Source organism: Tamandua tetradactyla, chromosome 19, assembly GCF_023851605.1.
Source record: "Tamandua tetradactyla isolate mTamTet1 chromosome 19, mTamTet1.pri, whole genome shotgun sequence".
NCBI classification, from domain to species: Eukaryota; Metazoa; Chordata; class Mammalia; order Pilosa; family Myrmecophagidae; genus Tamandua; species Tamandua tetradactyla.
The window spans coordinates 25987563-26000903 of record NC_135345.1 but is presented as its reverse complement, the minus strand read 5'-3'; the positions used below and the strand labels follow the sequence as shown (position 1 = coordinate 26000903).

Genomic DNA, 13341 nt, shown 5'->3' with positions numbered 1-13341 from the left:
CCACATATTTATCCAATCCTGCCATGTCTTTAAACACTGCTTAGTGGTGGGGACAAAAGATAAAAAATAGGCAATATTCTTGCCTTCCTGGAACTTGTAGTCCATTGACTAGACTTGGAGGTTGTTTCCTATTTTATAGCAAATATAGATAGTGCATCTGTCTTTATAGGTCTGTCTTTTCTCTACATGTTTGAACAACTTCCTTATAATCTGAAGGGTAGAATAACCAGTTCAAACAGTCTAAATGGTTTTATGGCTATGTCATAACATATTGCCAATTTGCTTTCTGAAAGAGCTTTCCAATTAATTTTCACCCAGCAGTGGACCTTTAAGTGTAGGAAAATGACTGAAGTGTTTTCATGATTCCATTTTGCTAATTGAATAATTATAAGTTGAGATTTCTTTATTGGTTTAAATTAACTTACTTGGTTAATAGTGAGAATGAACACTTTTATGTTTACTTGTTTTCAGTAATTAGTATTTTCTTTTATGTGAATTTCATATTCATTTTCTTTGCCAATGTATCTGAGTTTGATACTGTTTTTTTAAATTTAAATCACACATACATAATTATTTATACCTTTACCCTGTAGATAATGAATCATAAGTGATTTTTAATGCATACAAATATTCCTCTCATTTATTTTCCCTTTTATTTTAATCTTGCCATTTTTCCATTGATCAGAAACTTTACATTTGTAGAAAATTAGTGTTTTCATCTATTTCTTCTAATACCTCAAATTATAAGAATACCTTCCTTTTCAAGACTGGAGAAATATTCTCGTTTTGGCTACTTATATGTATGTATGCATACTTAAAGGTATTTAACACTTTTAATGTATTTGAAAATTGTTTGGTGGTTCAGTTTGCAACTTTGGAACCTGTCTGCTTTGTGTGAACTGCAGATCTGGCACTTTCCAGCGAGGTGACATTGAACAAGTTCCCTAGCCTCTCCATGCCTCAATTTCCTCATCAGTAAAATTGAAAGGATAATAGTACCTATCTCAGTCTATTGTTATAGGGGTGAAATGAATTGATATAAAACAGAACAAAGTGCTTCCATTGTTCTGGAACCACTCAGAAAATACTAGCTGCAGTTAATTTTATCATGATCATTGCCTAGGATGGTTGTAAGAGTCCTGGTACATACAAGAAGGTAGGTGGTGATTTTCATTAAGATTGTTGTCAGTAGCAACTGAAAGGAAAGGTTGGGAAGGATATAAGTCATTCAAACATGACCTTGAATTCTTTGAAGGGCAACAGTCCAGTTTAATATGCAAAGCCTTAATGGTAAATAACATCAGGTTTTTTTTTTTTTTGCTTGTTTCTTGGTCTGGCCACATGTTCAGCTCCTGATGGAGAGTGCATTTCCTAGAGATGGTATAATAATATCCTTCCTTTATGGAGAGCCTCTATGACAAGGTTCTTTAATTATGTGACGACTGGACTTGTATAGCCTTATAAAGTAGGTCCCACTTCTGAAGACCAAGTACAAAGTGTATAAGGAAGAGGTGGAGAAACATACCAGAGTGGAGATCCATGCCAAAAGGAAAACCATGAGAGGATGTTTTCCACACTGGCCACAGGGAAGATGAGACAAGCATTTGTACATAGAGAGACTCTGTAAGTGATGAGCATTGCCTTCCACTTGGTATTCTGGTTTCATTGATGACACAAGGGCACATTTTCCAGAAAGTTCTGTTTCGAGTGAGTGAGCAGGAAAGGGCAGATCCCCCGGTTGACTGGTTTCTGAGCAGATGGAACTCAGCATCCTCTGAAAGCCTCCTGGTTCTCCTGCAAATATATTTCTCAAATGCATATATTTAGGGAAGCAATTCATCAATGAAGATGACAAAACCATCTGGCTCTAGGGACTGAAAAGAAAGAAAGAGAGACATATAAAAGTACATTATGATGAAGGGTGTGTGTCTATGTTTTATGATAAAGAGTTCACGAGTTTGGTTTGTGGCTTGCTTTTAGGGATTTTTTAACCTGGCCCTGCTAATTGAGGAAGGTGCTATAATCCCAGACCACATTTGGGATTTCTTGGAAATTGACCCAACCATCCATTCTAATAACATCTCAATCCTCCGGGAACTGTATGAAAGGTGAGTCCACCACATGTCATAATGTAGGACCTGGGGAACCCAAGTGGGTGGCATTTGCTTCCTGGTCAAAGCTAGCCTTACCTTACTTTGTCATTCAGTTGTAATAAAAAGCACTCATGATTTTCTTCTGTTAAACACTCAGCCAAACCCAATCTTATTTCCCTTTTCTACTGTCTCAAGCTTAAGATATAGAATGCTTGATATGAAGTTAAAATGCTGACCAAGTTTTTCCATGAGAGTGGAAAAAATAATGTTTGATTAGACCATGCTTTTTCTCAAGACAGGGATGCATTCCGACATCTGGACTTTGGGCAGATGCTTGGTCAGAAATACTGCTCTGACAGCCCCAGTGTTTCATGGTCCCCCTTTACCTCTTGCTTTTTCAGTTAAGGAAAGGACTAACCTTTTTCTGAGATTTCCTGCCTGGACCCTCCTCACATTTCAGCTTAGACCTAAGCTATTTGGAATTGACTTTATTTCTCTGCTCCCTCAAGTGTGTTTGCTCTATTATCAGAAAGCAGAAGAATGTGGGGTGAGGCTCTGAAAAGGCCAATGATGAGTAGCATCATCAGATTTCACTGAAACATCGAGATGGCCTGTGCTTCCTTTGCAGGTGCTGGAACCACGGGAACGAGGAGTCCTTCAGCCCCTGCTCCCTGGCCTTGTTTTACCTTCACTTGCGGCTTATCTGGGGTGCTGTCCTGCACTCTGCCGTGGTAGGTGTCATCCCCCCCCCCCCCCCGCCCTGCCCTCATGGTCCCTGCCCTTTGTCAGACATCTGACATGTGCTTCGAATGTTTGCAGATCTACTTTCTGGGGACGTTTTTGCTGTCTGTACTGATTGCCTGGACTGTGCAGCGCTTCCAGTCTGTCTCAGGTAAAGATTTATAAAAAGCAAAAGCAATATCAAAAAGGAGGAATGCTTGTGGGAAACACCTGCAATGGCTGACCCATCTGGAAGCAAAGGACCCCCACCTGAGTGAGTCATCTATGGAGAAGGGTGAAACTCAGAGAGTGCATTTGGGTGGGTCCCACTGTCTACCATCAGGCACCCCCCTGAGGAGAGAGGAGGGAGAAGAAAGAGCCCAGAGCAAGGAAAGGGGAGATGGAATAAGTAAAGCTATTCTATAAAAGCAAATGGCCTCACATTGCCTATGGCTTCTCCCCTTCCATTTTTCTTTACTTATGAGAGTGCTCGCATGTTCCTTTCCTCTGTATGTGCATTTAATAAATTTCTTACTTGCTCTTTAAAAAAATTAAAAAAGAGAACTAAAAGGAGGGATTCTTTTTTTTTTCCCCACCAGAAATATTACATGCTCCCTCCTCATGCCCTTGTTTGTGTTATTTCCTTTCCCTAGAGGGGACATTTGGGGGGTATGAGTGGGGACTTCCGTCTAGGGCTGTCACTTCATCTTTAGTTAGTGAGAGGCCCAGAATTATGGTATTTTTCCAAGCAAACAAGGGCTTAAGAAAAAAGTGTAAGAAATGGATCTAAAATGTCTCCTGTCTTTGGAAATACAGCTTTTATCCAAATTCTACCTTTGGGTGTCTTAAAATCTGGCTCCATTGCCCCCTCCAGCAAGAAGTCTTCCTGGGTTGACCTTAGTCAAGGAGTCAGGTGTGTGAGACGATAAAGAGGCAATCACAAGGAACAGAAATGCCAGTCATGTGTATTCAGAGGGAGGAGGCCAGGAGGAGTGGAAAGCAAGCGCATAGTTTAGTGTGATCTCCGCTGATGACTACTGTTTTTCTGAGATAATGTAGGATGATAGCTAAGGAGATAGGTTCACTTGGGCTTTGGGTCCGGGCTACTTACTAGCTCCCTCCTCTAAGATGAGTTACCTAATCTGCTTGATCCTCGAGTTTCTCGTCAATAAAATGAGGTTATAATAGTAGCTGCTTATCAGGGACATTAGGATTAAGTGTGAGAAAAAAATGTACTCAGATGCTTACCATAGCAATTACTGTAGTTAAATGTTAGCTAGTATATTTGGTCATCGAATGAAACCATCTCTATGCACGTAAGCTATTATGCTTAGCTCCTTCATCAGACCAATAAGCCCAATCAGAGGAGCGCCTTAGTCCTGTCATTTTTAATATCTCACATTTAGTAGGTGCTCAAATTTGCAAACCTCTCTCAGTGGGAAATTGTTATTTTCCACCATCTTGAAAGACTACAAATGGACATGCTAACACGAGAGGACCCACAGAGACTTTTACAAATGGATAAATTAGGGCAGGACATGGTGTTTCAGCATCTGCACAGCCCGTATTTGTGTAGCAGATAATAAAAAGCGAAAGCAGGGCACTTCACCACAGTTTCGGTGGTGAGAAGAAGGTCACTGCTGCGACAGGCTAATACAGAATCATTTCCTTCTGATTTACCTGAAAAGGTTAACAAAAAGCCATGAAAAGCCTTTCCGGGTTTGATGTCCCAAGGTCTGCCAGCGTATAAATTTTCCTCATGCAAATTCAGTCCCATTCCTAAATTTGTTACCAGGTATAGCACATTTATTTTGCATCTTGTCAGTGTTTTCCATTTCAAATTATCTTTGTCATTTTTACTCTGTAGAAATATTGTTATGATTATTACAAATGCAATTCCGTGAGAGGAGCTGAAAATTGTCTTTATGATTTTATACCAGCTGGTAGCCATGAAAATTCATGGGCTGGTGGAATTGCTTCTATCAGAAGTTGTCTCTTTTTTCCTTTCTTCATGTTGTCATTGTCAGCCCTTCCACGTTCTTCACTCCCTGTCCCTCCTGTCCTTTTATGTGTTTTCCCTTTCCTGCCGTCTTCTTCCATCTTTCGCACATTTTCTTCATTTTAAAAAACTCTTTCTCTTGCCTTCTTCTGAACATACCTCCTTCCCTCTTGGCTAGACTTGAGAAGGCTAAGTCTGGATGAGATCTTAAAAATAATTTAGTTCTATGCCCTTCATTTTTCAGATGAGGAAATTGAGACCAGAGAGGTGACATGGCCTGCCCCAAAATCATGCAATAAAAGCCAAGAAGGGATGTGGGGCAGCAGAATTTCAAACATGTCACTCACCAGGCTTAAAAGCGGTGGTTGTCATCCGTTTCAGATCCCATTCCCCTTTATATCAGAAATGTTTTGTAATGTATTTTTTACTACCCTGAAGTGAAATTTATAGTTTCTTAATCTACCTACCTCTGCACATATTTTTTAAACCAATATAATGCCCTAGTAGCAATGTAAAGGAAAAATAAGAAGAAGCTAATTATAATAAGAACTGTATATCTCAATAGAGACATCTTGGGCCTAAATACTGTAGCTCATTGCTTCACAACCTTAAAGTACACGCGAGAATGAATCACCCAGGTGCCTTATTAAACGCAGATTCTGGTTAAATGTAGATTCTGGCACGGTCGGCCTGGAGGAGGGTCTGAGAGACAGTATTTTTAACAGGCTCCCTGGTGAGATCCACACTATGAGTAGTAAGAGCGTACGAGTTAAAAGAAAAAAAGTTTCCAGGCATTTCCATGTGCCACCCACCCACCCACCCCACCATCACCAAGGGTGCCTACTAGCCCTGTGAAGTGTTAAGGTATATAGTCAACTATTTTCAGTTTTTAAAAAAGGCCTTCATCATAAGTGCCAAGTTTGTAAATAATTGTGAGACAAGAAGCTCCTTGGTTAGCCTAATGGGCCAGGTGACTTATTGAGCAATGGGGCAGGGGTGACAGAGGCCCAGGAGAGACCGGGAGAAGCAGGGGGGCCATGTGGAGGGCAAAGTTTCCGCCATCTGGCATCTTCCCAATGAGTTGGTGCTCAAGATCCCGTGACCTGCCCCTCGGGGAGTGGGACGACAGTAGCAGCTGCTGGTAGTAGCCATGGCATTGGAAAGCAAACGCGATAATCAACTCAGGGTGCTGACTGTCAGTGCAAAGGAGGGAAGGGATTTGAAAGTTAGGAGCCTTCCTTAAATAGCCTTGTATGAGGATTGTTGTTCTTTGTCATTTTGTTGATTTGCATTTTTTTTTTACCATCAGTTGTTTTCAGAATTAAGGATTTACAGTTAAGCCTTTAAATTGAACTCTCCATCCATTTTGTGCTCAGCTCCAACTCCCTTCATTTCCCTCCTGAGTTTCTGTGCTCTGTGATATACAGTCAACACTTCACAGCACTGGCCACAATAAATTGTCCTGTATCCAGAAGGCTAGCAGCACTGGATGCTCCTAAGCCAGTCTGTGTGACCTTGGGCAAAGGAAGGATTCTGTCTGTGCCTCAGTTTCCTCTTCTGTAAGTTTGCAGAAGCAGTATACCTACCTCGTATTGTAGTTGAGAGACCCAAATGAGAGAATGCAGTGTAAAGCGCTTAGATTTCTGTAAATGCCGGCTCCCAACGAGTGCTGTACACCTGGGCATTTACCTGCAATTAAAGCATACTGACACCAGGTGGCGCCTTCACTTATATAGCTCACCTTTCCTCCGTAAGTAACAGACACAATGATCACAGCCTACCGTGCTTTTCTGTCATTAGGCTTTTTCTATACCATAAACTCTTTTGAAAGCATCTAAACGAAGACATTGCCTAAACTAGCAAGAATACCAAGATATGCAGGAAATACTGCATGTTTCTTATTTTTTTTTAAGTCACCTTGTTTTTGATTCCTAACCCACGTTTCACCAGGCAGCTCTGTCCTTCTTAAGGCTAATACCTCTCAGGTGGTTCAAAGGTCCCTGCATGTTGGGTTGCACTGGTATCACTCATGTGGTCATCAGTTCAACAGCAGAACACACATCATCCTAGGCTTACCCTGTCCCTCCATGCCCATGCCCATGCCCACTGAGCATTCTTGGTCACCTGGGGACTCAATCATCTTTGCCAAAACTGAACACCATTAGCCTTTTCTCTCCCCCATCTTCCCTTACTGAAGGATGCAAGGCCAGGAACTTGGCTGCCAGTTCAATCCACAGACTGGTTTAGCTATTTCCCCAGACTCCAAAAAGCTCCTCTGGTTGTCTTGTTTCATCTCCAAAGCACTCTCCCTCTCTCCTCTCTCTTGGGGATGCCAGGCATGATGGCTTTAATGGACTCAGGCTTTTGGAAAACAAAAATCTAGAAGCAAAGTATATCCAGAGTCATCTTTACTTCTGCCTTTTTACAAAGCTATTCTCTAGACCAAAAGGCTGACTGCCTAAAGCAAGGAAGAGAGAGGGAAGAATAGGGGAGAAAATAAATATAAATAGCTGTTTTAAGGAAAGAGCCCTGCTTTACCAGTATTGATGTAAATTTTGCATGGAAATAGAATGCACTGTAATTGAGCAAGAACTGCAGAATTACCAGCTCCTAGGTACAGCCTAGACCCTTTTAAACCAATGTTGGCCTATTCAAAACATGCATAATTCAAACCTACTCATCCTCTTGACTCAGTGGTTAGCCTAGTGTTCTTATAAGAAACATAAGATTATGTGAACAAGATTAATTAAGACTTTTTCTACTCTTTTCCTGTCTTCCACATTTCCAGTGAATGAGGTTTCTACTAAAATTACAGTAAAATGTCATAAAGTGGTGCTCCTGAAAAAAAGCAGTAGCCTTAAAGTCAGAAAGCCTTAATGGTAAGATTTTACTTTCCTCCTATCTCGTGACCCTTGATGCCCTACCAGTAGCTCCACTCTAAGAAAATTTTAAATGACATGAATTTGACACCTGCAGAGAGCCCTGCTAGACCCAGCGACCCAAACAGAGTAAACCAAATCTTTTTCAATTTCCAGGCTTCCCACTTCCTTGCACCCCCACCTTCCCAAGCATTCCAACATCTCAGGATTAGTCCAACATATTCCTCTTTTTCCTCCTTTCCTCCTCCTCTTCCTCTTTCTTCTTTCTTTTGGTCACCTGGTAAGCAGATATTTCTCCTACAGCAGTCCATGTGAGGAGTCGGCAATCTTTATCTATAAAGAGCCAAACAAATATTTTGGCCTTTGAGGTTTCTCTCTGTCAGAACTACTCAACTCTGCCATTGTAGCTGAAAGCAGCCATAGACATGGGGTGACAACAAACGGATGTGACTGATTTCCAACAAAATTTCCCTTTGTGCACCAGAATTTACAAGCCATATATTTTTCACATGCCACGTAATCTTCTTCTTCTTCTGACTTTTAATCAATCGTTGACAAAGGTAAAATGTAAAAACTATTCTTGTCTCCCAGCCCACACAGAAACAGGTAGCCGGTTGGATTTGGCCCATGGGCCATAGTTTGCTGACCCCTGGTTTACCCCACTCAAGGTCAGCTCTTGATTATTCTCATTTAATGTACAGAAAATGGTCCCCCCCCCTCCAAAAAAATTACCTCTGTCAAAATGATCCTGTAATTTTTTTAAATAGCAAGCTTATTTTCCTGCTTACCTTGATTCTTGCCCAGTAATAAAATTAGCACGCATTCCAAGTGAGCAGAGACAAAGAGGCCACTTGAAAATTATGATGGGCGGGTGAGAGGGAGGGCTTGTCTAGTGATTGCAAATCCCCATGGAAGGGGGAGAACTAGTGCATGGATAATAACAAACTTACTGTACAGACATCGAGCAGCTCTTATCATGCTCGTACTGAGGATTTAAATTGTGACAATGCTAATTGTGCATTCCGTCTACATTTACACATTGACCGTTTTAATTTTAATCAAAACTGATTGCTGATTTATGTTGTTGCCAGGGTGATTTAAACATTTCCCTGAGTTTGAAAAGGAAAAACACATGCTTCTTAGTACATCATTAACTTCCTCAAAGATCATCAGAAAGTTAGATCTTAGGGCTGCGCAGGTACCTGATTGCCACCTAATCCAATTCACATGTGAGGAAACTGAGGCCGGAGAGAATCAAACATTTTAGAACTGAAAATTCTGCTATTCAATATCAATGCCAAAGTCACTTTTCATTAGTGGCAAACAAGTGAGACTTTTTCAGAACCAAGACTCTCGACTATTCCTGACAGAATGGTCTTTGTACCTGCTCACTGGGCCCCATGTCCCCTGCCACAGTTAGATCACCTGCTGAGGTGATGGCTTAATGACCCTGGAAAGCAAGGCATTGTGCAATTTCCTGAGTCTTTTCCCCCTTCCCACTCACTGCCCCAGTCTTTCTGTCTTCTGAAGCCACAAACTCTCTCTCTCTCGCTCTCTCTCTTTTTTTAAAAATATTTTATTGAGAAATCTCTACACACACATAGTCTGACCATATTATACAGTGGCTCACAATATCTGCACATAGTTGTGTATTCCTCACCATGATCATTTTTAGAATATTTGCATCACTCCAGAAAAAGAAATAAAAAGAAGCCAAAAGAACTCATACGTCCCATACCCCTTACACCTCCCTCTTTTTGATCCAAAATATTTCAATCTACTCAATTTTTACCCTTTATCTCCCCGTATTATTTATTTATTTTTTATCCATATTTTTTTTGACTCATCTGTCCATAGCCTGTATAAAAGGAGCATCAGACACAAGGTTTTCATAACGACACAGTCACATTGTAAAAGCTATATAGTTACACAGTCTTCTTCAAGAATTAAGGTTACTGGAACACAGCTCAACAGTTTCAGGTACTTCCCTCTAACCCCTTCAATACACCATAAACTAAAAAGGGGATATCTATATAAGTGTAAGAATAACCTTCAGGATAATGTCTTGACTCTGTTTGAAATCTCTCAGCCACTGAGAGTTTATTCTGTCTCATTTCTCTCTTCACCCTTTTGCTCAAAAAGGTTTTCTCAATCCCTTGATCCTGGGTCCTGACTGCCCCCAGGAGTCATGTCCTACATTACAGGAAGATATATACCTCTGGAAGTCATGTCTCCATGTAGAAGGGAGGGCAGTGAGTTCACCTGCCACTCTGTGGAGCCACAAACTCTTATTCAGGTATTGGAAGGGACCCCCACAGGGAATTCCTTTACCTATCCAGAAGAGCCAGAGGCTTTGCCACCCATTCCTGAATTTCCTAGCATCCCTTCATGGAAAAGACCACAGGTATTTGGAAATGAAATTCTTGAAGGGTTTTCTCTGAAAGTCAGGTTGTCAACATGCGCTAGCATCTCAAAGTTGATACATTTCAGGATGTACAATTGGGAACATTTAAAAATGTGCAACCTACAGAAAATTTTGCAAGAGCTTCTGAGCTTCACTGTGATTGCTGTTTAAGGCAAACTAACATTGTTCACACAAACCGTGGCTGTTATGTTCACCTTACATCACACGACCCTGCAAATTACCCCTATTTTAGAGATGAAGAAACTAAGGCTCCAAGATCACCCAACTGGTGAATGTCAGAGCTATTTGACTCCTGATCTTTCTGGCTTCAAAGTTTGTGCCGTTTCTATGGCTACTGGGGTTTAGGTAGAGAATGGGTATGTGTCCCGAAAGCAAATGCAGCAACCTTTTAACCAGTCCCGGGAGCCAGTCTCCTAAAACTAACAAACCTTAACCCATTTCCTGGATAAAGCAGGTCACAACTAGATATAGCTACATTTTTTTGAGTACCTGCAAGAGTCAGACACTATTCTGAACACTTTATACTCATTAACTCATTTAATCCTGATAACAGTTCAAGGAGATGTAGGTATCTTTATTTTCCCTATTGTTTTAGAGGCAGAAGGAAGGTGGTTAACCCACTCATGGTCACACAGCTGTTAAGAGGCAGAGCAGGGTATGGGATATATGGTTTTTTTTTTCTTTTTTCTCTTTATTTCTTTTTCCGGAGTGATGCAAATGTTCTAAAAATGATCATGGTGATGAATACACAACTATGTGATGATATTGTGAGCCATTGACTATATACTTTGGATGGATGGATGATGCATGAAGATATATTAATAATAAAAAAAAAAAATAAAGAAACAGAGGCTGAGTAGCCTGGCCCCAGAGAACCCAGTCTTAACCAGGACACTCAGTCTCAGCACATAAAGCAGGCTGTACAGCTGCAGCACTATTGACATTTGAGGCTGGATCCTTCTTTGTTGTGAGGGGAGCTCCTGTACATTGTGGGAAGTTAAGCAGCATCCTTGGCCTCTATGCGCCAGATGCCCTAACAGCACTCCCCAGTTATGACAATTCAGAATGATTCCAGACATTGCCAGATGTCCCTTAATGCTGTCATCACCCCCGGTTGAAAACCTCTGCCATATAGTAGAAAACTTTAAAAGGTCTTAAAAAATTTTGGAGTGTCAGAACTTTCTAAAGGTTGATTGATGGATAATTAAACCTAATAACCATGTTTCCTAAGTTCTACACACATATTATTTAAATAAAATACTTTAAACCAAATTTGATACATCATCCAAATGGAATAAGATTGTGAATGAAACCAACACTCCTTTCTCGTTTGATTGGAATAATTTATGGCTGGCATTGCATCTGACACCATGGGAAGCAAAAGAAGAAGAAGAAAAGATATGACCACAGTCCAGAAAACAGATCAGAGGTAGCTGTTTTTGTTTAATTCATTAAAATATTTAGCTGGAAATCACAGCATAGATGCAGTAACTTAGAATTATGGGATGCTTGAACCTTTGGGCATCTTTGCATATCTGTCCGACCTGTCATTTTATAGAAGGAGACCCAAAAGGTGAAAGAACTTAGGCAATGGGTCCAAAGTTGCCTGTCTAGTTAGCATCGGAGTCTCTAGACTAGAAGCATCTCTCCTGGCTAAGGTCTAGATGTCGTGGTGTGTCCCATACACACTGTTTTGGATATTCAGCGCCTGATTTGTGCATGTGTCTCTGCAGCCATCAGCTCCCCTCGGACACCGGCCCAGGCCTCCCTCGACCCTGGTGCTTCCACGACAAGTCCAGCTGTGACCCTAGCTGCAGAAGCCTCGGATCAGGGCCCACCCATGGTCACCAATAACCCAGAACCACGTGGGTGAACTGTGAACTCCAGGTCATTTCAGATGAGAGAGAATTCTTTCATCCGTGGGTATCGGAAAGCTGGGGCCAGGGCATTGTACTGATAAACACTTTAACATGTCTTGTCAACTGGATGCGAGTTTTGCACTTGGTGTCATTTATTTTTCAATCAAATTATAAGGAAGTGCCCAGATCAGACAGTGGCCATGCCAAAAGTTATCAAACAAAAACATGGGATGTTTTCATCCTGGGGCATGAGGGGAGGTTGGCGGGTCAGTGCAGCTTTTCGTTCCTGATGAGTGTGAATATCAGGATTCACATTTCGACCTGATCCTTATACATTGAGATGTATTTTAAGAATTTTAGCCCCTTGTCCATTCCCTTTTATTAGAGAACAGAAACTGGCTTCTCAACAAGGTAGATGTTATTTCCGTACATGAGTTTGCCACAGCCCTGCTCCTCAAAGCACAATTGACAGATTTCTTTGACTTCCAAACTCAGCAGTTATAAGGCACCTTGAAATAACTAGGGCATGGCTGTAAATGCAGGGAAGGCAATGGCTTTGTAAATTGGTTTACATTTTTTCTCCTTGAATTTTTCTAGGGTGGAAGTGCTTCTGAATCATTTAATGGCATTGTTGGATGTCATTTACTTTTCAACTGCAATCCATAAAATAGCATTTAGAAACTTCTTAGTATTTAAGTGTAGCCTTCTCCATGAATTACCCATTAGTATAGACTGGCAGCAATGGAATATACAGAAAGCAAGCCTTTATCTCATAGTCTCATCCCCGCCCCCTATGCCTGCCTGAGTCTGTGTAAGAGTGTGTGTGTGTGTGTGTGTGTGTGTGTGCGCACGTATGTGTGCAAGAAGGAGAGGAAGGGTAGGTATGTCTGTACACTGTATGCTGCTAAGGTAGTAAAATAATCGGTAATGCAATATTGTGGGTCCAAACTACTCTTTGCACTACTTTATTTACAGTAGTAAATAAAATTATTTTTATACAGTTGACTGCTGGAAAGTGGCTTTTTTTTCTTTTTCAGAGTGACCATTGCTATCACACAAAGACCTAGGTCAATGCATTGTCCTTGAGGAGGCAAGAAAAAGTATCCTTATGGGAAGGATTTATTACTAGTAACCCATTAATGTTTGTATGAAGGTGGCAGGATGACCCTCTCTAGGAACCCTGAGCTCAATCAAGGTCTGGCCTGGTGATGTTTGCACAGTAAGGCTATTGTTTCAAGACTTCTTGCTACTCTAAAGCTGACCTTTATATCAACTCTTTATAAGCCTGTGGTCCATCCTCTTTCTCCTACATATGTCCTGCTCTTGTTTTTGCAAAAGTCATCCTCCTGACTGAGAAAAGAGCCAG

General features: G+C 41.1%; 1 protein-coding gene across 1 annotated transcript in view; it reads left to right on the top strand.

The window, feature by feature from the left end:
- The window catches only part of SEL1L3 (SEL1L family member 3), a 149683-nt gene extending 136703 nt beyond the window's left edge, over positions 1 to 12980 (top strand). Inside the window, exons 21-24 of the mRNA XM_077136536.1 lie at positions 1981 to 2108; positions 2722 to 2824; positions 2913 to 2985; positions 11850 to 12980. Coding sequence (XP_076992651.1) covers positions 1981 to 2108; positions 2722 to 2824; positions 2913 to 2985; positions 11850 to 11989 — 444 coding nt within the window. The 3' untranslated portion in view covers positions 11990 to 12980. The remainder of the gene's footprint in view (positions 1 to 1980; positions 2109 to 2721; positions 2825 to 2912; positions 2986 to 11849) is intronic.
- The last annotated feature ends 361 nt before the right edge of the window (positions 12981 to 13341 follow it).